The 24,715-nt window shown below is 37.8% G+C and overlaps 1 protein-coding gene across 1 annotated transcript; it reads left to right on the forward strand.

Annotated features, from left to right (window-relative positions):
• Positions 1 to 998: 998 nt before the first annotated feature.
• On the forward strand, positions 999 to 23,823 carry smc3 (structural maintenance of chromosomes 3). Its single transcript, XM_084117325.1, has 29 exons — positions 999 to 1,230; positions 1,774 to 1,849; positions 1,988 to 2,026; positions 2,737 to 2,804; positions 2,959 to 3,030; positions 4,308 to 4,387; positions 4,478 to 4,556; positions 4,817 to 4,934; positions 7,526 to 7,701; positions 7,851 to 7,931; positions 8,391 to 8,555; positions 9,861 to 9,982; positions 10,476 to 10,689; positions 10,803 to 10,906; positions 11,173 to 11,272; positions 11,866 to 12,026; positions 12,129 to 12,270; positions 12,988 to 13,138; positions 13,242 to 13,394; positions 14,001 to 14,152; positions 14,241 to 14,399; positions 15,575 to 15,682; positions 15,770 to 15,878; positions 15,955 to 16,202; positions 17,726 to 17,938; positions 20,869 to 21,057; positions 21,157 to 21,334; positions 21,587 to 21,693; positions 23,107 to 23,823. The coding sequence occupies exons 1-29, from the start codon at positions 1,216 to 1,218 to the stop codon at positions 23,176 to 23,178; spliced, it is 3,651 nt and encodes a 1,216-aa protein (XP_083973451.1). The 5' UTR covers positions 999 to 1,215; the 3' UTR covers positions 23,179 to 23,823.
• The last annotated feature ends 892 nt before the right edge of the window (positions 23,824 to 24,715 follow it).

Consider the following 24,715-nt stretch of genomic DNA (forward strand, 5'->3'; position numbering starts at 1 on the left):
AACCAAATCTGACTGAATCCAGATCTAGATCAGACGAGAAGCAGTTTGGATTCTGTTCTTCTGTGTAGACTGACTGGATATTAATGTAAATATAATGTAAATAATGTGGATAATAATATAATAATAATAATAATGTGGATCAGATCATTCTAAAATAATGATCACCATTTCATTATCATACTATTTTAAGACCACTCAGTGTAGTAACCCAGAATTAATTGTGTGCTGCAGTTCAGTTATGCAGGAAAGTTTTGTGTGAAAGAAAGATTTTGAATGATTTCATATTCATGTGACAGCTACTTAGCTAAATCATAAATATATAACAGCTTCTACGTCGTAATTATGACATTCAAAGTGTCATAATATGAGATAAAAGTCGAAATTATGTCGTCATAATTATGACTAAATCATAATTATGAGATTAAAAAGTAGAAAGGTTGAATTCTTTACCATAATTATGACTGTTCATGCCTAATGTAGACTTGTATGTAATAATACCGACTTAGTATGTCATACTTATGACTTTGAATGTCATAATTTTGACTTTTTATGTCATTACTGTAACTACGATCAATAGTTTATACAGTCTATGGATCATAATCAGTAGTTGTTTTCTTAAGCGGTGGAAATGGGCTTCCATACTTTTCTGTGAAATAAAGAAAATGAAAATAAAGAAAAATGTAATAAAAATGAAAAAGGGAATATAAATAAATGAAACAATACAATAATATCAAGAGTTTATTCTACAGCAGCTGTCTTGGCGCCCAATCTCTTCCACGGCGGACTAATCTAACTTTACAAAATAGGGGTAACGTTATGGACGAACTAGACATTATACTAAAGTAAAGCAATGAGTTAATTAAACATTCAACTAGTACAGATATAATTAATTTGTCTTGAAAATGTGAGGCTCGTTCGGTCCATTTACTGCTCCTTTAAACATTTATTCTAAATTATACTTATATGTCCCCCTAAAAAGTCAAATAGACTCGTCCGTTCGTCCCGCCTCTGTCGCCATTTTGATTGTTATGTCTGCTTCGTGAGGGGAGGGAAAATAAAATTTGATCGTACAGAAGAGTAAATATCGGACAAATTTATTCAGTGTGCAGACATATTTATCTTCACTCAAGCCCTTCTTCTCTCTGAGGAGGAGGAGGGTGTTTAATTCAGCTTTGTTCGGCTGGTTTCTGAGGAGAGTTTTGTGCATAAACCGCCATGTACATTAAACAGGTGAGTGAGATGCTACTCACGCGTTGCGTGTAAAATGATGATATATAGGTTGAATAATGCTATTAAACTACCTATTTACATTTTTAAATATCAAATGTGCACAAACATAAGTTTTTGTTAATTTTGAGCTCGATAGGTTGTAAGTTTTAGCGAGTGTATGGCCTTCAATGAAGTTAGCATTAGCTTTAGCATTAGCTGTCAAACCCCCCCCCCCAAACATTGCAATAAAGTATTTAATATTTTTAAACCTCTCATATTGAAATTAACTTTAATTTGCTGCTGCCCATCATATGTGAGGATACTGCTAGTAGAAAATGAAGCTATTTCTCATGTAAATACTTGAACTCCGTTATGTATTATGCAATTCATAATACATAAAGTGTTGTATACACAAACATCTCTGTAAGTTTTTGTTTAGATTAACGTTACACTCTTTACTTGAGAGCAGGTTTTACTTTCAGTATATTTGGAGGAAAAACATTCTAGCAGGTTGTATTGCTATAACACTATGTTGACGTTATATTTAATATAATTGTCTTTCAGGTTATTATTCAGGGGTTTCGCAGCTACAGAGATCAGACTGTGGTTGACCCCTTCAGCTCCAAACACAATGTCATAGGTATGATTTTCAAAATGTTGAGTTGTACATTTTGAATCACATTGTTTGCTTTTTACATTAATAAACTTTCGAAAAAAAAATGTTTTAGCATTTGTTTAAAAAAAAATCACAAATCAACAACATCTTTTTTTTTTACAGTTGGAAGAAATGGATCAGGAAAGAGTAACTTCTTTTATGGTAAGTAAATTATTTTTTATAAGGGTGCTCCGATCAGGATTTTTGGGGGTGATAACCGATCACTGGGAGCCGTATTGGCCGATACAATCACCGATATAGATCACCAAAATAAATAATAGCTACTATTCTTAACAACAATGTATTTTAAGTATAAAAAAAATGAAGAGTTAAGGAAGTATCATGAATTGACAACTCTTTATTTATTGGCAAGCAACATTCCCTCTCTTAGAGGAGATTAGTAAAAGCTGAGAGATTAACAAATATAGCATTCCTATGAAGTAAATAATATTTAAACAACAGTCTTTATCAACAGAAAGGAAATGTAATTTTTTTTTTTTAAGTAGTTTTTCACTATATAAATTAGATTAATTCTACTAAATCTGCTTAAATGAGTGATTTTTCTCATTGTCTTTTGTTGTTTGATTAACATTAAATGACTCAGAGAGCAGCAGGAATTAGGCTGCTGTCACTTTATGACTGAACGCACAGATCCAATATACTGTTACACATGCAACTTACTTCCCAACTGTTTATGTTCACTTAGACTGATGTTGTTTAAGCGAATACTCACTAAGCTGGGCATTTTGACAAATTTCTGTGTGTATTTGACTCTGATCAAACGGAGCACCCTTAGTATTTTAATACATCAAAACACTGACAGTGCTGGTGAATAGTTTGTTATGAGCACTTTTCATTTTTTCCCCCATCAGCCATTCAGTTTGTGCTCAGTGATGAGTTCAGTCATCTTCGACCAGAGCAACGTCTGGCTCTGCTTCACGTGAGTAACATTATATTTTGTTTCAATAATTTAAAAACCCATAAAAACACCTTTGTTTGATAATTGATCAGTTATTTTATGTAAAAACATTTTAAGTACATTAAGTAATTTTCACTAACCATGCTAATCCATGTACTTTCATGTATTTTTTTAGGAAGGCACTGGTCCTCGAGTCATTTCAGCCTTTGTGGAAATTATATTCGACAACTCTGACAACAGGCTGCCGGTAAGAAATGTATCTTAAAGACCCTGATATACTCAACGGTGATGCTCTTTTTTGTTCTTTGTTTAGGGGTAAAAAGAAGTTTTAAATACTTTTGCGTAGATATACTGTTAGGCAACATCCCAACACCGTCCATGCTGCGGAGAGCGATGTTTAGTTGAATATGTAAATATGTGCTGTGCGAGAAAACCGTAGTGAAGAAAGCATCTGATCATAGCGACGTGGATATGTTTGCATGAGCTCTGCAATTTGACACACCTGTGAAGTATATCGCTTGAAGTACAGTACAGGTCAAAAGTTTGGAAACATTACGATTTTTTTATATTTTTGAAAGACGTCTCTAATGCTTATCAAGGCTGCGTTTATTTGATAAAAAATACAGAAAAAAAACAGTAATATTGTGAAATATTATTACAACTTAAAATAATAGTTTTCTATTTGAATATATTTAAAAAAATAATTTATTCCTGTGATGCAAAGCTGAATTTTCAGCATCATTACTCCAGTCTTCAGTGTCACATGTGACATCCAGTCTATCACATGATCCTTTAGAAATCATTCTAATATTCTGATTTATTATGAGTGTTGGAAACAGTTCTGCTGCCTAATATATTTGATGAATAAAAGGTTAAAAAGAACTGCATTTATTCAAAATACATTTTTTTGCTTTCTTCTTTACTATCACTTTTTATCAATTGTAACACATCCTTGCTAAATAAAAGTATTGATTTATTTCAAAAAAAGAAAGGAAAAAAAATTACTGACCCCAAATTACTGACCAGTAGTGTATATTGTTGTTACAAAAGATTTCTATTTTTAAAACATTTGCTTATTTTTTATTTATTTATTTTTTTACTTTTTATTCATCAAAGTATCCTAAAAAAGTATCACAGGTTATGAAAAAATATTAAGCAGCAGAACTGTTTCCAACTTTGATAATGAATCATCATATTAGAATGATTTCTAAAGGATCATGTGATAGACTGGAGTAATGATCCTGAAAATTCAGCTTTGCATCACAGAAATAAATGATAATTTAAAGTATAATAAATTGAAAACCAATTATTTTAAATTGTAATAATATATCACAATATTACATTTTTTTTTCTGTATTTTTGATCAAATAAATGCAGGCTTGATGAGCAGAAGAAACTTCTTTCAAAAACATTAAAAATAGTAATGTTTCCAAACTTTTGACCTGTACTGTATATCGGGGCCTTAAATGATGGGAAGTGCACTGAAGTAAAGGCAGGTGAATAACATGACCTCATTGCTCTCAGATCGATAAAGAGGAAGTGTCTCTGCGCCGTGTCATCGGAGCAAAGAAAGACCAGTACTTCTTGGACAAAAAGATGGTCACGTAAGTCTATTTCTCGTAACACATCAGAGAAGCAGCGGACTGCTAATGATTCGAGCTGTAACTGAATGCATCATGTTCTGTGCGTTTCAGTAAGAACGACGTGATGAACCTGTTAGAGAGTGCTGGTTTCTCCCGCAGTAACCCTTATTACATCGTCAAGCAGGGAAAGGTATGCTAGTGTCTCTTGACATGACAAATGATTTTTACAGCTATTCATGATTTTTTTGAAGCACATTATCGCTTAAGATGTGTTTTCCAGCCCTCTTGGATTGTTGCAAATAACAGCATCTCTCTCATTAACATTAATGGTGATTTACAAACAAGAATGTGGCTCTTGGGGTTAAAGTGGTGCTAATGCTGTTGCTACTCGTTCTAAATGAATTTGCTCACTTTGTTTTTACCTTTTGATTGTCTCCAACATGATAATAGATCAATCAGATGGCGACAGCGCCGGACTCTCAGCGTCTGAAGCTGCTCAGAGAGGTGGCAGGCACCAGAGTCTATGATGAGCGCAAGGAGGAGAGTATCTCGCTCATGAAGGAAACAGGTACATCCTTCTCTGAGATTTTTCTGTTTAAATGTATGATTAGAGTGAAAATGCCATTTTTCATTTCCGATCTGTATTTCTCTGCTTATTTTAGTAAAAGGCAAAATATTTGCAGTTGACCTTTTTATTACGTAATTGTAGAGCCGCACGAATAATAGTTAAAAGATTGCAATCTCGATTCAAACACCCATACGATCTTATTCCTAAATGAAAACGATTCAGATGTGTCTATTAAACCTTTGACAAGTATGATCAGCGAACATTCAAAGTCTGTGTTGGCACTGCCGCTGAGCCAGAGAGAGCAGTTGTCATGTAAGCTTATGAAACAGCTTCACAAACAGTCTTTACGTTATCATTATTTCTTTTCAATAATTCAAATTATCACTGAAGTACTGGAATAAAAGTTTATAGTTCTTAAATACTGATGTCTACAGTAGCGATCAAAATGGAGCAGATCACCTTTTGAAAGTGACTTGATGCTACAAATAAAGATCGTATCGATTACATTTTAAGTCACTTGTTGCCACTTACTGGTGTAACAGTGCATTTGTCATTGAATCATTCATTCAAGAGATTAGTTCAAAAACGCTGATTAATCAAGTGTTTATGAGTGAGTCATTGAATCATTCTTTCATCTATTCAGAATCATGGGAGAATCGTGATCTTTATTTTAAACAAATAAAATCATGATTCTATATTTATTCAGAATCGTGCAGCTCTGCTAGATGGTGTGCACGCTTTAATGGCTCAATGTGGTTTTGTCAAAATAAATGTTGGTTTAAAAGATGATTTAACGGTCGAACATTAAGAAATTAAGACGGCCAGAAATATTAGCATTGTATTTTTACAGTTTTAATTTAATTTTTAATGTAAAATAAAACTATATTGTTTTTCTTAAATAATTTTTACAGTGAACTATTACAATAGTAATGTATTCTTGTTTTAATTTAGTCATTTTATTTTTTTACTTGCTGCTAATAATAATAATAATAATAATAATAATAATAATTTTATGTATAATTTTATATTTTTGATATATAATCACACAATTCTAGCCAAATTGTGCGGACCCTACAAATAAGGACAACAAACCTGGAATTTATTTTAAAGCGCAATTGCAATATTTATCAGAAAAATGGCAATTTGCTTTTTTCCCCTAAATCGTGCTTCCAATGCAATATAAAAATGTGTTGTCTATTTATTATCTTTGTATTATTTAGTGGAGCCAAATCTTTTAAATGAATCACTAAAGCAGTGCAGAAAACACTGCAGTAGATTAGGGCTGGGCGATATATCGATATAAAAAATATATTGATATATTTTTAAATGCGATATGGAATTAGACCATATCGCATATATCGATATAGATATATATATCGTTGTGATCCTTGCTCCAAGCAAGCTGCTGACCCAGAGCTCTCTGCACTGCTCCCCGCGCCCCCGCCCCTCCTTTTCCACTCTGCGTGTGTGTTTAGAGCATGTTATGTTATCAGAGGCGAATCATGACTACTTCAAAAAACCCAGCACAATAGGAACTACCAGGCAGTGACATAAGTGTACGCTGAAAGTCTTTCACCTCTGAAAAACAGACTTTCTTGTCCTGTCAGCCGTTATACTGTACTCTTAGTGCACACTCATCAATTGCATGCGTAAATGCGGCGGCGCGCGCTGTATCGCCTCACTGTATATAAAGTGCAAAAGAAACTACGAGCATGCAACGCCGTTACGTTGTAAATTACACAAAATAAAAGTAATGCAGGCATGATTTTCATTCTATTCACCAGGAGCAGCTTCCATGTTTCATTAACAGTTCTTGTTAGTATTGTGTATTCACCATGGTAACTCTCGTTTCCATATTAACCCCAAAATGCCCCCATAACCCCAAAATCTTTGTGTTATTTTTTTTATATTTTTAAATGACTGTAGTGGCTCATACCAACATTGTATTAACAAAAACTAGTTTGGGACTGCTATTTAATAGCTTTAGCATAGGCCTAATGTTTATTTATTAGTACTAGTCTTTACTATTAGTCATAGTCTTACAATTTATGTGTATGTTAAGTAAAGGGGGACAGTACTTGGGTGTGTGTTAACAAGTTTTGTGTAAACGTGTTATAATTTGCCTATATATATATATATATATAGGCAAATTATAACACGTTTACACAAAACTTGTTTTTATATATTCAATGTAAATTTTGATAATCATAATTAATAAATCGCAATTACAATAATATACGAATAATCGGCAATTATGATTTTTGTCATAATCGTGCAGCCCTAAGGTGAAGAAACCTGTTTATTATTTATTCATTTGATTTTGCAACTGTTCACTGAAATAGCTGGTTTCAATAAAACTACTTGTAACATGTCATATTTGGCTTTGACTTTGACTGAACATTTGCTCTCACTTTGCGGAAAAAATATCGGGATATATATAGTATATCGATATTCAGCCTAAATATATCGGGATATGACTTTTGGTCCATATCGCCCAGCCCTACAGTAGATGCTTTACTGTGTTTTTTTATAGTCAAAGGTTTGTGACATGCAGTTCTTTCGTGTGTGTGTGTGTGTGTGTGTGTGTGCAGAGGGAAAGCGAGAGAAGATTAATGAGCTGCTGAAGTACATCGAGGAGCGTCTGCACACTCTGGAGGATGAGAAAGAGGAACTGGCTCAGTACCAGAAATGGGACAAAATGAGGAGAGCTCTGGAGTACACCATCTACAACCAGGAGCTCAACGAGACCCGGGCCAAGATGGATGAGGTACACACACCAAATCTTACTTGTCATCACCTTCTCGAGTTTAATTCGGTTGTGACTGTAAATAAATTAGTATTCAACACACTGTATTACTTTGTTGCTGATGTGTGATTAACATAATAATTTATTGAATGTGTGATTCCCTCCTCTAGTTGTCCAGTAAGAGAGAGACCTGTGGAGACAAATCTAGACAGCTGCGAGATGCACAACAAGATGCTCGAGACAAAGTGGAGGTAAACTGAGCTTCTCTGTGCATTAATCACTGACGTTTATTCATGTTTCTTGTTCTGCAAAACCGCCCTCAACAGCCTAACATCATCATGAAATGTTTTGCATGAAAATTTGCCACAATTTCTTTAGAAAATTTAAAAAATCTTGTAGATTACAATTTATTTTTACCTGCCTCTGCAGTCACACATCAAAAGGAAGTATTATACAAAAAGAAACTCCTTTTTCCTTTAGATTAACATGCACTGATGAATCGAGCACAATAAACCAGGAACAATGATTGTAAATGGGGTCAATTTTGATTTCACGTTAACTTTTCTTCCAGTGTGTCGGCCCCACTAATTTAAAATAAAGTAATGAAATGTGAAGATTCCCTAAAACGTGCTTTGAAAACTGCTTTCACGCGTCATACAGCAGCTTACGTTGGGTCATCTTATCTAACCTCTCTCTCTGTGTCTCTGTAGGAGACGGAGCGTGTGGTGAGGGAGCTGAAGGCTCGAATCTCCGCCATGAAGGAGGAGAAAGAACAGCTGAGCGCCGAGCGACAGGAGCAGATCAAACAGAGGACCAAACTGGAACTCAAAGCCAAAGATCTGCAGGACGAGCTGGCAGGAAACAGCGAACAGAGGGTGTGAATAGCAGACACACACAAGCTAACACATGCACACGCTACAGGCACACATATGCACTCAACACACACATTTAGAAGAAGTGCAGTCTTAGAAAAGTGAAAGTTACTGTCTAGAAAAAATTGCTTTGATTTTGTCTGAGTTGTGTACGCTTCTGTTCATAAGCTTGGAGATTTAGTTTCTGCAAGAAGTCTCTTGCGCTCATCAAGGCTCAAAAATACAGTAAAACCAGAAATATTGTGAAATATTATTACAATAAAAAAAAAAAACTGTTTTCTATTATAATATTTTAAAATGTTATTTTACATTACTCCAGTCTTCAGTGTCATGTGATCCTTCAGAAATCATTCTAATGTGATGATTTGCTGCTCAAGAAACATTTCTTATTTTAATTATTTATGTAAAAAAACAAAAAAATGATTTGAAACATTATAAATGTCTTTAAAATATGAATTTCTTTCACGCACACACAAAAAAGTTGAGTTATATCAGCTCAATTACATGGAGTAAAGTGAGTTGACAAATTATCCAATGATGTTAATGATCACAGCTAAAGAGAGCTACATTCAATAACATGCTTTTTTTTTTTTTGCTTTCCTTTACTTGTGTGGAGTACATATAAACATTCATAAGTATAAGCCCCATTTCCTCGAACAAATACCCACCTGCTTGTTCTTTTCTTATTGCTGCCGCTGAATTGAGGTGGCTGGTGCACAAACAAAGCGATGACTGAATTCACAGACACAAACATGCGGGTTTGATACACATGCTCGCAAATGCAAACACATTAATTATACACACTGAGAGCCAGAGATCTGCAGGAAATGCTGGCAGGCACTAGTGAACAGAGGGTCTGCAGTGTCTCCGTCTGCGTCACTAACTACACACGCTCACTCCAGCTCGGGCTCGCAGCCAGACGCAGACACACATAATGCTTGTGTATCCCTGTATGTGTGAAATACACACTTTTGGTCAGCCCCTCTTGCATCCCAGCTTGGCTTATAGAGGGATTAGCCCCACCTGGCCAAGTGTGTGTGTTTTCCTATGGAGGAGAGGCAGAAATGCGTCATTTGCCCTTTGATTGGTGAATGTAGGTTTGCTCAGACGGAGATCCCCTTTGTTCTGCTCATGACACTGAATCTACACACCTGTTTATGTGCATTTCATTCTTCTTCATTTAAATATGAACACCTCCTCCTCACGCATCTGCACAAAATGTATGTAGGCTTTCTATTAAAAGAGGCGAGAATCATGAATTGATGCCGTGACTTGTGATTAAATATGGTCTCACTTCCTGTCCAACAGAAACGGCTGCTCAAAGAGCGCCAGAAGCTTCTGGAGAAGATTGAAGAAAAACAGAAGGAGCTGCAGGAAACAGAACCCAAGTTTAACGCTGTGAAAGAAAAAGAGGAGCGAGGAATTGCCCGGTAAACTTTATGAAGCATTGAAAGGGCCCGTGAAGTAGGGAACAGTTTTCTTTCCTGTGTTGATGTATTTCCTATTAAACGGGAAGTTGGGGTGGGACGTGTTAAAGTTATTCGTGGGACATCTTAGGTGCATTTGGGACTCAATTAATATTACGTTACATCACAAAACCATAATTTACTTATTGCTACTGCTACTACATTATCATTTTAGAGGTTTGTGATTGGATGATTCATCATCACTGTTATTTCATAAAAGAAGTAGTTTGTTTTCCTAATATTTTATCGAATTGTCAATATTTATTTCTTTAACATTTGGCTTAATAATATTGCCTGTTTTTCCATAATCAAATTTTTCTAGTCCCGCCCTTCGTTTTGTTCTCACAAATTATTTCAATTATTTTATTTCACAATGTCACATTAAGGCATTACAAAAGCTGTTTGTGTCTTTAACCAATTGTTGAAGTATGATTGATTTGTTTGTGTGTTTTTTCAGACTGGCTCAAGCCACACAAGAGCGAACAGATCTGTATGCCAAGCAGGGTCGCGGCAGCCAGTTCACCTCTAAAGAAGAGAGGGACAAATGGATCAAGAAAGAGCTGAAGTCTCTGGATCAAGCCATCAACGACAAGAAACGGCAGATCGCCGCCATCCACAAAGATCTGGAGGACACAGAGGCCAATAAAGAGAGAAATCTGGAACAGTACACCGTAAGATTCGTTAAAAGCTTGTTTTGGTATTGAACAGTAGAGGACAGATTTTTTTTTACTTTTGCAAGATTTATGGATTGTTTTGAATGTATGACGCTTGACTTCGGTCATAGAAACTGGACCAAGACTTGAACGAAGTGAAGACTCGAGTGGAGGAGTTGGATAAGAAGTACTACGAGGTGAAGAACCGAAAGGACGAACTTCAGAGTGAGAGAAAGTAAGACCCTCCTGTTCTTATTCCCAATGCATCATGGGAAATTGTCTGGCTTTGGCCCATTTTCCAGCATCCCACCCTTTCTTGTTACCTGAACAAACCGTTCCTCTCCTCACCTGGCATTTTAGTTATTAATAATCCACGAGTCATAGGTTTCCCAGCACGATGAGGCTTGACGGATGGGCTATAGAATAGGGTCTCCTGCTGAACCCAGGCGTAGTGTTTGTGAGCCAGAGCTGATGGGTGTGTCTGTGTCCCTCCTCCTGCAGTTACCTGTGGCGGGAGGAGAACGCAGAACAGCAGGCGCTGGCAGCCAAACGAGAAGACCTGGAGAAGAAACAACAGCTACTGCGCGCAGCCACCGGAAAGGTTAGAAACCAAAACAGTCATCTGTACTTTATTTTCATTTTTTATATTTATAATTATATTAAATGTAATATCTTTCTACATCCTGCTGTTGTTGATTTAAGCAAGCCTTTAATGAAACTTAAAATACGGCCTCGGATAGTAGGGAAGCACGATTTGGAGGGAAAATGTATATTTTTTTGAAATAAAAATAATATTACTATTGTAATATTTACTGTAAAAAAAATTATACATTTTATTTTACAGTACAACAGTAAATTACAATTCTAATATTCATGTCATGTCTAATTTTAAACATTAAACCATCAAGTCCACCTCAGAGTTCATTATATGTAACCAACATGCATATGTATTTAAAACACATGCCGCCCACTCCAGTTCACTTTGTATCGGCTGAACTGAACCGTATCTGCTAAGCTCAACTTGGCTGCTGGATCCTTTCTCATGGACTGAGTCAGTCACTAATTATAGCAACTCTCCCACGTTACAAAAATATACATCAGTATAGATGAACTCAGTTTATCGTCATCTGGGCTTGAAATGAAAATACGAACTTAGAAATGCAATGTTTTGAATGTTGTTTGCTTTTCCTCCAGGCTATCTTGAATGGTATTGACAGCATTAATAAAGTATTGGAACATTTCCGCCGGAAGGGCATCAACCAGCACGTCATCAACGGTTATCACGGCATCGTCATGAACAACTTTGAGTGCGAGCCTGCCTTCTACACCTGTGTGGAGGTGACCGCTGGCACCAGGTCAGACACACACCGCTTTATTATTAGTGTTTCCTGCTTAATGTCATGTGTCACACATGTTTGTGGCAGTGTGTTGACAGTAATGGAGTTGTGTTTGTTCAGGCTGTTTTACCACATTGTGGAAACAGATGAAGTGAGCACCAAGATTCTGATGGAGTTTAATAAGATGAACTTGCCTGGAGAGGTCACCTTCCTGCCTCTCACCAAACTGGACGTCAGGGACACCGCTTACCCTGAGACTAACGTAAGCTGGCCACATGACAGCTACACCACTGACATGACATTTAAAATGCACCCTTACTTGGTGTCAGCATGAAATGAACATTCAATCTGTTTTCTAAATGCATGTGTGCATGCATGCATGTTATTGATCTTAATGTAAACGATTCATCCATGTACGTTTCACCTTTTTAAAGCATTTTTTGAGCTTGTAATTTAATCAACTCAACCTTCCAATGAAGTGACAGACTTCTTTCTGTTGACGTATACCGGACTTCTCCAATCATGTAGTCTGTTTAAACCCCACCACTTTATGATCAACTGCAAGCTCGCATTCAGATCTGCCTCCATCTAATGAACATCCGAACCAAGTCCCCATCCTACTTTATTTTCTCAATGATCCGTTTCACTCGGATGTACGTCACAATACGGAATAAAAGATCCGTTGCTATGTCTGTAAACATTGCGAAAGGAAAGTGACTATTGACCATTTTTGCATGCGAAATGTAGGTGAAATTTTGCTAATATTCCCAAGAAAAAAGCCTGGCTTCATTCTGGAATGCTCACTTTAAAACACTTTAAAACTTTTCCTTTTTTTCTTTTCTTTTTTCTTCACATTGCGGAAGTAATTAAAAAGGGTTTGACTTTAAAAATGAAGCTTATTCATCTTCTATTTCTTATTTATTAATTTATTGCTATTTTTTGCTATTCTATTAAGTGAAAATATACAAATTTTCTGTAGGACGCAATCCCCATGATCAGCAAGCTTCGTTACAGTCAGAACTTCGACAAGGCCTTCAAACATGTGTTTGGGAAGACTCTGATCTGCCGCAGTATGGAAGTGTCCACTCAGCTGGCTCGAGCTTTCACCATGGACTGCATCACTCTGGAGGGTAAACAGATCTGTTCCTATATGTGCCGTTGTTTTTTTGTTTTTTTTTTCATTCAAATGATTTCTGAGCCTTTGTCGTTGTGTTGCTTTGGTATGTGTAACAGGTGATCAGGTGAGTCATCGTGGCGCTCTGACCGGTGGCTACTACGACACGCGGAAGTCCCGTCTGGAGCTGCAGAAGGACATGAGGAAGGCCGAGGAGGAGCTTGGAGAACTGGAGGCCAAACTTAACGAGAACCTGCGTAGAAACATTGAACATATCCTCCACATTTGCACCTCACACACAGGGTTACTTGTGATGGAGTGGCATGGAATCGAATGGATTGTAAAATTCTACTTTGGTGTTTCTCGGCCAGCAGGGCTTGCTGGTGTAATCGGCCTAGATGACACAAGGTCACAGGGGATCACTGAATGAGTCAGCTAGTCATTAACGTGTATGTGGTCATGTGTGAGCTGCACACCTGGTGTTATATTAGTAATGGAGGGATGAGAATGTGTAGTTGGATTGGAGGATGTGATTCTTAAGGCCTCGAGTGAAATTCTTTTCAATCCTTGATCGAATCACACTAGATTTGCGTGGCTCATACTCTGACTAATATGATGACACAACCACCTTTTCAGCTTCAGCAAAAACAGGCCAGATAAAAGTATTTATCAGCCCTTCAAAGAATGAGCACAGCTGAGAAGCATAAAAGCATTAAGAAAATATAAAAATAAAAGTTAATTCAAAATATTAATAAATACTTTACAAATAATACAAAAATAACACTGTCAAGAAGTAGATTATATAGATTAAGTGATGCAGCTTTTCAGGATTAAACTGGATCACAAGTTCTTGTGGGCTCCTTAACTCAGTTCTTCACGTATCAATAATGAAATTGACCAGCTGATGAATCAGATGCAGCAAATCGAGACCCAGCAGAGGAAGTTCAAAGCATCCAGAGACAGTATACTGTCTGAGATGAAAATGCTGAAGGAGAAGAGACAGCAGTCAGAGAAAACGTTCATGCCCAAGGTAACGCATAGTATATTTTCAAGCGCTAGTACTACCATTGTTTCTCTATCAGGTCTTTAATTTGGTTTCTCTCTACTGTTTCCCCCAGCAACGCAGTCTTCAGAGTCTGGAGGCCAGCCTGCACGCCATGGAGAGCACGCGGGAGTCTCTCAAGGCAGAGCTGGGAACGGACCTGCTCTCTCAGCTCAGTTTAGAAGACCAACGCAGAGTGGACGACCTCAATGACGAGATCAGACAGCTGCAACAGGTTGGGCTGCTTGATTTATGGCGAAAGTCATGAACATTTATTTTGGTCTATATTGAGATGATGGAACCATCATGAATTTATTGAACTTTGTAAATATATATATATATATTCGGGCTGTCACTTTTTATTCGATATTTGAATATGCATTCAAACATGACGTGAAATATCCGTAATCGAACTATAAATAAACTATTTGGTTTTTAAAGTGCCATGTGTAGCGCATTTTTTACAGTCTATGATTAGACCGTTTGTTTTTTATTTTATTGGTTGCCATCTCATCCAGTAGCGGGCGCTCTAAACGTATTGTAGCGTTGGCCCATGACCAAATAAAGTGAATAATAGCCAATAGCCACCCTGTTTTGAAAACGGAAGATAAGGCACAGAACGGCCAGCCAATTACAACTCCAACTCGTAGATATTCGAATACATTGCTTGATATTTGATACCCGTTCGAATTAGATTTTTCTCAAAAGTGACAGCCCTAATATATATTAGACCAATAATAATCATTTTATTGATAATATCTCTAATCGATGGAAGCCAAAATCATGAAATTTTATTAACTGCCCAGCCCTAACAACAGCATGGCTGTTTGTGTGCAAAACGCATCTTAATACCAGGTGTAAACAGGGCCTCTGATTTGCAAAGTGACCAAGTGATGTTTACAAGGTCCCAGGCCACAAGGAAGAACTAGTTGCTGTGACATTGTATGTGTATGACGACTCCATACAGAGGCTGTAATCTCATCTGAAAAGTTAGTCAATGTGAAGCTCTGTTAGATGTGTGCGAGAATAATCGCTGAAGCCTGAGGCCACAGCTGCAGCTCTTCACCACCTCCAGTCTGACACACGACACACACGGCAGACAATTAAAAAGCTACTTTAAATGTTGTATAACCGGCCCACATCATTAGCCTTTGTGTTTTTTTGTATTGCCTTCCATTTGGTTTGCTAATTTTGTCTGCTTTTGAATTTCCAGGCAGGCTTGGCCTTCAAACACATGCATATAATTTTCACTTGTTCTTTTAGATGTACATTCATGTGGCCAAAAGCCACATCATCTGTTTTTTAGACTTAATAATAAACCATTAAAACCGAACATGTTTCTTTTGGCCCTTCGGTCTGAGGTTATTTATAGATGTTCGTGTTTCATGTGTGTAATGTTTTTTACTATAGGACAACAGACAGCTGCTGAATGAGCGAATTAAGCTGGAGGGAATCATGACCAGGGTGGAGACGTACCTCAACGAGAACCTGCGCAAGCGTCTCGACCAAGTCGAGCAGGTGAATATAGCAGTTTTCCCTTTCGGCAGTATAACCTGTATGAAATACAATGCCATATAGTGCACTAAAAAGTGTGTGTTTTTGTAGGAATTGAATGAACTGAGAGAAACTGAAGGAGGAACCGTCCTCACTGCGACAACGTCAGAGTTGGATGGCATTAATAAACGCATAAAGGACACTTTGGCTCGCTCTGAGGGTGAGTAAAGACTCAAATCAGTGTTGTTTTTATTTAATTTAAATTTTTTTATTAAATTTTGTTTCTCATTTTTCAGATTTGGACACCCTCATTGATAAGACGGAGGTGGAAATAAAGGATCATCAGAAGAGTATGGAGCGCTGGAAGAACATCGAGAAGGAGCAGAACGAAGCCATCAACCATGACACCAAGGAGCTGGAGAAGATGACCAACAGACAGGGCATGTTACTTAAAAAGAAAGAGGAATGTATGAAGAAGATCCGCGAGCTGGGCTCCTTGCCGCAGGAGGCCTTTGAGAAGTACCAAACGCTCACGCTCAAACAGGTACACATCCGTTACAGAAAACAGATTTGAAGCTGCTGCTTTTTTTTTTTTTTCCTGAAATGCAAGATTTATGGTCAAGCTGCTAAGAATTGCCCATATAATTTCCAGTGACACATTAGCCGCTTTCCGACCGGAGGAACCTTTTCACAGTTCCTAGAACTATTGGCTAAAGTACCCGTATGTTCCTGCGGTGCGAACACGCTGACTAGGAACGACTTTAGTTCTAGGAACTAATTTAGCTCCTACTTCAGAGTAGGGTCTAAACCAGCACTATAGGAACTACCCGTGACGTTAGTGTACGCTGATGACCGAACGCACGCAAAACACCAGCACCCGCCATTTTTAAAACAGCTATATGTAAACGCACAGATTATAGCCTATATATTTACTCCAGAAACTAACTATATAAACATGGAAAACAGTGATAGATGGGCCTCTAAACCTTTATGCTGAAGAGAAAATCCAACGCAACGGCACAGGGGACCAAGTCAAACATGATTATGTATTTCTGCTCAGCTAGCAACACTGGACATCAACCACACGGCATAGGCTAATAACCTTTTTTTATATACTGTCTACTATAACAATTCTATTTAATAACATATTAAACAGTACTGTTAGACAGATCGCTAACTAATGAACACAGAGAATGCGAGCATTGTTTGCTCTGGCGTTCTCAGCGCCGTCAAAAAAAAGGTCCGTCGCGCCGTCAAAATAAAAGTCACCGTGCTTGCGTCACTCCCTTACCCCTCCTACCAGTTCCTATGGCCACTTGGCCAGTGCGAACGCAAACAGCAAAACCGAGTTTGGGGGAGAGAAGTTCTTAGAACTGTTTAGAAGTGGACAGTTCCTATAACTAAGTTCCTGTAACTACTTGGTCGGAAAGCGGCTATTTAGAGTGATATCAAACCATTTTTTCCTTCTTGTCGTAAATGAGGTCATAAACGAGTATTACATAATGAAGACCATGATTTGTCCGGATACCCTTTTACCACCTCCTCGGCTCATGTCTGGCTTTAATTTTTCCTCTCGTCCCCCTCCAGTCTCGCAGCTCTCCCACCTGTCTCATATTCTTTCTCTTAGTTGATCTTCCTCCTCTTTCTCCACCTCTCCAGTCAGGGGCTCTATTGTGTGTCAGCCCTCCTACACAGAGGTGACTCATTCTTCATTACCCCATGCTTGCGCTCCTGTTTTTTCACCCTGTCTTGGTGAACTTGAGTGCGTGGAGTTGAGGAGGGAGGTTGAATTGTGCCATATCTGTCTTGTTTCTTTAGCTATCTTCTGGAATCTTCTCTTGTAGGTTCAGAAGTGGTAATAATGGCACAACGTTAATTTACTTTTTTACATTCCCTTGATAAACTACATTTGCTTGCAAAGAATGCTACTTTTCTTCGGTGAAGACAAAGCATTGAAATATAATTTTTCCTCCCATCTCAAATTGTTTTCCATCATCATGCCCCCTCGATACTATTTCATTGGTTACGTGTTGTGTAATGATTGTGTGTGTGTGTGTGTCTTTGTAGTTGTTCAGGAAGCTGGAGCAGTGCAACACAGAGCTGAAAAAGTACAGCCATGTGAATAAAAAGGCCTTGGACCAGTTCGTCAATTTCTCAGAGCAGAAAGAGAAGTTGATTAAGAGGCAGGAAGAGCTGGACAGAGGATACAAATCCATCATGGAGCTCATGAATGTCCTGGAGCTGCGCAAATACGAGGCTATCCAGCTCACCTTCAAACAGGTACGACCATCAGACAGACTCACTCAAACTCAAATATCTTCCGCTGACAGGATTCTTGTATGTTAATGATCTTGATAAGTTCCTGTAAAGTAAACAGCCACAAATCGACGGTAAAAGGCAGACGGCAATTAACTGTGTGTAGTAACTTTCCCTCATCATCTTGACATCCGCTGTTAAAGCCCACTTTGCGATTTGTTGACATGCAATATTTTGTCACAGCACTGTCTCCTTTGACTGACTTGAGTGGTATAATTGTAGATTACTGTTTGTGTACGTGGCTTAGAAAACAATTATATATATATTAGGGTTGTCAACATTGACTCATTAATGCATGCGATACATTTTTGTCCAGTTTAACGCGTTAAAATATTTAATACAAAACGCAGCATCCATTAATTTTTGTCATCCTTTGGGTAGCGTTACATTATATGATCCCGGTCTTATTCATGCAAATGCTTTTAAACGCCTTTGATTTTTAAACGTCCTGTCTATGTGGCACACACACACACACACACACACACACACACACACACACACACACACACACACACACACAAAGGTGGTGGATCATTTTTATCCAGACATCAATAGCTGTATTAGTATCAGTGATACTGGCCTTTATGTTATGTTATAATTTGTAGATTAACTGTGAAATTATTACATTATAAAATATATAAACTAATGTAAACCTATACAAATTTAAGTGTTTTTAATTGCGATTAATCACAGAAAAAATGTGTGATGAATCGAGTTAATTTTTTTAATCGATTGACAGCACTAATATAATATGCGTGGTTAGTCATGGGTCATGTATGGCATTAAAAATGTAAAAAATGGCATTAAAAAGCATTCAATTTAGCATTAAAAGATACCTGCAGAAACCCTTATATTTAAATCGGCAACTTTAACCCTCTGGTGTTCCTGACATTGTCAAAAATGACAATTTGTTTTTATTTCAATGAAATGAATGTACTATGTCTTAGTTTGATACATTTATTATTTTGTATTTTAATGGCATTTTAAGGTAATAGATTATATTTATGCAGTGTTAATAATCCATTTATTACCTGTTAACCACTGTTTGAGCATAGCCCTGAAAATTACATTTCCAACTTAAACAGTCATAAATCTTGAATGCTTTGGAGCACAAACATAAGTTTGGTCTCTTTTAAAGAAGACAATTGGCAGATAATTAATAATACGTAAAAAAAAAGTTAAACTTCTACTTTAAGTTAGAGTTATGAAAAATCCACAAAAATTAACTATTTTACTATTAAAACTATTTAAATTTTTTTATATATGAAATATATATTTTTAGGCCTGTCGTGATAGTCAATAAATCAATTAATCGCACGATTAAAAAAAAATGAGCTCGATAATTTTTCCGGACGCGATAATCCCATTTGCATGCTTGTTTGTTTTCCTCGTCTCTCTCTCTCTCTCTCTACCAAAGAGACTCACTGGATGACCACTCTCAGTTCCTTAGCGTATAGGAGGAGTGAACTCTCTTGTCAGTTGCATGGTCTTTTTGGGGAGGCGGCGCCGCGGCGCTTGTCAGTCACATGGTCTTTGTATGGGAAAGCGCCGGCGGGACTGCTTGCGGCGACTGCCGGGAGAGAGAGAAGACGCTAGTTGTGAGTTGGAGGGAAAAAAAAGAAAAAGATGGAATTGGTTTCAAAGCCAAACGCGACAGCGAGCCCAATCTCATGAAAACGCGTATCTATACCACGAATGTTATTTCTCGTGCCATTTATACGCCAAAAATAGTTTTTGCATGCATATGATACGCACTTTATGGCGTGTAATACGCACGCACTCCTCACCCCTAATCCTAACCAAGTATTTTCAGTGCATAGCGTAGCATACACGCGCTAAAGTGCTTCTCCGTCTTCCCGACACTATACAATCACTCGGGCATTTAGTCGACAAAGTAACAGGAGGACAGTGCAAAATGGTGTGATATGGCCTGTTGAGGCTTTTTTTTATTTGTTTACAAAGGTCCTAACCGGCAGTTTTGCCCGTTATGGAATGTATCACTATTTATGCCTAATGTCTAAAGCCTAATGTTTAATATTTTTTGAAGTTCAATTTTGTTTACATCCATTTTATTTATTAACAGACATTTATTTTGTTAACAGACACTGAGAGTCCATTGCTTTTATTGTTTTTGGTTGTTTTGTTCATTTTTTGTGGATATTTAAAATGTTTTCCGTTTTCAATGTTTAATATTCTTTAGAAATAAAAGTTTGTAGAACTTTGAAAAAGTGTACCTGCATTATTATGCCATTATCATTATATTAGATGAAAATGGTCTCAGAACGACAATATTATCGTTTATCGCAATAATTTCTTGGACAATTTATCGTCCAGCAAAATTTGTTATCGTGACAGGCCTATATATTTTCCAAAACATGTTATAAACATTTTGGACCGTGAGGATTACAAGTGTGACTATTTTATTCAGGACCATTCAACCGTTTTGATTGAATTATGTCCATGATTTTTTTTTCACATAGCAAGTGCCAAGACCTTAAAAACACAGGTCTTGCAGCAGCAGAGGGTTAAAAACACGTGCCAATTATAAACTTCAGTCTTCAGTTCACTGGCCTGATTGTGATTCCATCATGTCACCAGCACGGTGTTTGGTGTTTTATGCCCCCAACGGCGCCTTCCAGGCAGCGAGGGGATGGGTAGGTTTAAGGTTGAGGGTAGGGTTAGCTGCCTCTAAGGAGCCATTGGGGGCTTAAAACACCATCGAGCCACCAGCACCTTTCACACCTTCCAGTCCTTCTTGTCGAGCCCTGGCTCTGTTTAAAACACATCATCAGTGATTCTTTTATTTTTATTGAAATCAAACTCCCTCCGCTGTGAGCACAAATAAAAACAAGCATTCTGTATCCTGTTTAATAATGTGCTCTGTCTCCCCGCAGGTGTCTAAGAATTTCAGCGAGGTGTTTCAGAAGCTGGTTCCCGGTGGTAAAGCCACTCTGGTGATGAAGAAGGGAGACACTGAGGGTGGACAGTCTCAGGACGAGGGCGAGGGAGGAGACAGCGAGAGGGGGTCTTCCTCTCAGAGCAGTGTGCCCAGTGTAGACCAGTTCACTGGCGTGGGCATCAGGGTAAGGGCAGCATGGACAATCAAATGATTGTGTGCTTATGTACACACAGTTATTACATGCTCAAACTTGACAAACCGTGTGTGTGTGTGTGTGCGTCAGGTGTCGTTCACAGGTAAACAGGGAGAGATGAGAGAGATGCAGCAGCTCTCTGGAGGGCAGAAGTCTCTGGTCGCTCTGGCTCTCATCTTTGCCATCCAGAAATGTGACCCTGCTCCTTTCTACCTGTTTGATGAAATCGACCAGGCTCTGGATGCCCAGCACAGAAAAGCAGTGTCAGGTACCATCAGCCAATGCAGTGTTGACATTAGAGATGCAGTGAAATTTCAGCCACTGAAAAGAGGATCAAAGTCAGAAAATCTGAACCAAAAAGAAGTGATCTGGGTTTAATCAAAATAATGCTTTTTTTTCTTCTTTAATTCTTCCATATCAGTCATTTTGTTTTATCTTTTCACTACACACAAAATGTTTGGTTTTGCGAGGTTACAAGCTTCCGCTTGGAGTGAATAAGTGGTTTGTATTGCTCTTTCAGACATGATTGTGGAGCTGGCTGGACATGCTCAGTTCATCACTACGACCTTCAGACCTGAGCTTCTGGAGTCAGCGGACAAGTTCTACGGCGTCAAATTCAGAAACAAGGTAACGGGCATCATTAACACCTCAGGGTATCCGCGGGGTCTTGAAAAGTATTAAAAGGTGATAAATCAATTTTGGGAGAATTAAGACCCTTAAAAAGTATTAAAAAGTCTTATCACGGCTTTATAAAGTCTTAAATTTTGAAAGTATTTTTTCTGAATTAGCTGTCTAACAGTTTGAGTCCCAAAAACATCGTAAAAGTGTGTGAATTTTTATTAAAAAAACGAACAGGTACATAAAAAACTAGGCTATTGTGGGTGCGTTCGTAAATTGCCTCTGAGAGCACCAGAGCGGGCAGGCGGGCGGAAGTTCAAAAGCACAATGTACGCTCTGGCATTCCCAGTGCGTATTACAACGCACCGAAATGTTTTAAGAGAAGGTTGGTGAACGCATGAACAGAATGCAATAATATCTGTCTGCAGAGCCACAGTTTTACCCCACGCATGCGCAGTTTCATCACAACAGTTTTACCCGCAGAGTCCGTTTACCGTTACATTAACCCATACAATTTGTATTATGCATTTCCTTAACATGTACTTGCTAATCAAACACTTTATATGAACAAACTACTAATCTATAAAACACAATCGGTCTTCTGACCTTTTACTATTGTGTTGATATGCGCGAGGGAGAGAGAGCAATACAGCGCTCGTGTTGTTTGAAGGCGGTGAGAGTGCGCGCGCGCGGCCGGGGCTCTCTCTCTGTTTGTTCTTGCGCGCCGTCCACTGATCTAAATAATTAGTTGTCACGACGACTTATTTGTTCCCTCGTTTTAATAAATCGTGGACACGTTGAACTAATTCCCTCCCTCATTTTGATTTAACGAATTACAACGTGGCCAAAAACAGTTTGATACTATTAATTAGTGAATGCTAAAGACCTATTTTTGTGAATTGGTGAATATTCAGGTGAATTATTTCGTGGCCACGAATTAATAATAATTATTAAACTGTTTTTCTTACCTGTGAAGATAGCTCTTCAGTGAAGGCCGACTATTCTCGTACAGCTTTTTATTCCTTTTTTTTTGTGAATTGGTGAATATTCAGGTGAATTGTTTCGTGGCCACGAATTAATAATACCTCAGCACGTTTTACAAATTTACTACGTGGCCACAATATAGTAAAACGAGGGAACAAATTAGTATAACCTGCTGAGGTATTATTAATTCGTGGCCAGGCTTGAAGTGGCGGTGAGGTATTAAAAAATATTGAGAAGGTCTTGAAAAAGTCTTGAAAAGGTATTAAAATTAACTTCAAGATTCCTGCATATACCCTGCACCTTGATGTGTGAAGTAATTAGCAAATGCAAACGAGTCTTGTGCATAGAAAATGAGCTATAAATGGAAGTTTTGTCAAGCTGCACAGATGATGATTTTCCTAGGCTTACTCTCTCTCTCTGTGTGTGTGTGTGTGTTAGGTGAGTCACATCGATGTGATCTCAGCAGAGCAGGCCAAGGACTTTGTGGAGGACGACACCACTCACGGCTGAGAGAAACAATACCCCGCCATCACTCATTTTCCTTGTTTCTCACCACCATCTCAACTGGTGTGTTTTCCTTTTTAAAATCCCAGTTGGAATGAATGAATGAAAAGCAAAAGTTTGTGTTTCTTAATCTGCTTGGATTCAGAACAGGATATGCTGACTTGTTTTACAATTTTATATTTTCTTTCCTCTTTGTTGATTCTCGTATTTCAAGGATAAAACACTGAAAACATTTTTTTAATATTTGATGAAATGTGCCGTGCTCCACACTTGGCTTCAGCCCGAGTTATTTAAAGATGAGGAAGTTCAGACACTCTGTTTCAAAGTTAAGCGCCAGTAAAGGAACAATTGTAGTATGCTAAGACTGAATACACAGATAGGTGTATGTTAAAGAGCTGTGGTTTGCAGTCTGCCGTTTGACACCAGTTCTCTCTTCCTTTACTAATAAACCAGCATGAGCTATTTCATCATACTCTCCTTTTTAAGTGGTATATGAAAACGGCTCGTTTTGTAGGTTTTCCGAATGAGCCTACATGTTTTTTATCATTGTTTTGTTGATGTTTCATTTATTCTTTAGGTCATTGTGATTATAGTCTTCTAATGTGTATTCTGTTACCCAAAAAGAATAAAATTACCCTGGTCTTTATCAAAGCTGATTCCACTGGTTACTTGTCGCTAGAGGGCGCCGTGTCACACATTGTACAGTTTTGATATTATTACATCATGTGGTTGCAAAGAAATCAACGATTTTGAGGCTGCTTTTGGCATGTGCAAGTAAGTTATTTTTATTCATAACTTAAGTACATATATATAAATATAATATGTAAATATATTTTGTGAGAGTGTAAAATTAAATGTTTTTTTGTTGTTGTTTTTTTATAGGTTTTTTGAGAAGTTGTTCCTTATTAAACAAATCTCAAGGTAAAATGTAAAAGTCTACCATTTCAATAAATATTTATAATATAATAAGTATTTATATTTTGTAATGCTTGTCATTGTTTTCATCCCAGTGTCTTTCAAACCTGAGCTTAAGCAGATCAGAGTTGAGTGAGGAGATCAGGCTTTGGAAATAATCATGCTGTAATAGGTTTGTAGTCATTCTGTTGAAGGTGAGTCATGTTTACTGAAATAATCTGGGGATATTGGATCCTTTTTCCGTCTGCCAACAACACAAACACAGTTTTATCTGCCAGATCCACTCAGCTGATCACTAAACTGATCCAAGAGTCCTTTGGGCCTGTCCATCTCTCTTCTCTTTAACTGCTCACACGCTTCTCTCTGCCAGAATCGCTCTCTCGCGACCCTTAACATAATCAACAGATGAAACCACCCCATAATCACGGGGAGGCCACGATAAACCTCGCATAAATCTGTCCCTGCTTTACAGTCGTTCACCACACAAGTTAATTTGTTGTCTGACAGGTGCCGTGTCAAACCTATAACCACCATGTGCCCTTGACTCTGTCTGTCTCTGAATAGTGTTAGGGTCCCATTAAACTTGTCAGTTTGGTGAGCGGTGTCCTGCTGGGAGAACAGATGCTGC

The sequence above is a fragment of the Abramis brama genome, assembly GCF_963993115.1.
Source record: "Abramis brama genome assembly, chromosome: 6".
Lineage (NCBI taxonomy): Eukaryota > Metazoa > Chordata > Actinopteri > Cypriniformes > Leuciscidae > Abramis > Abramis brama.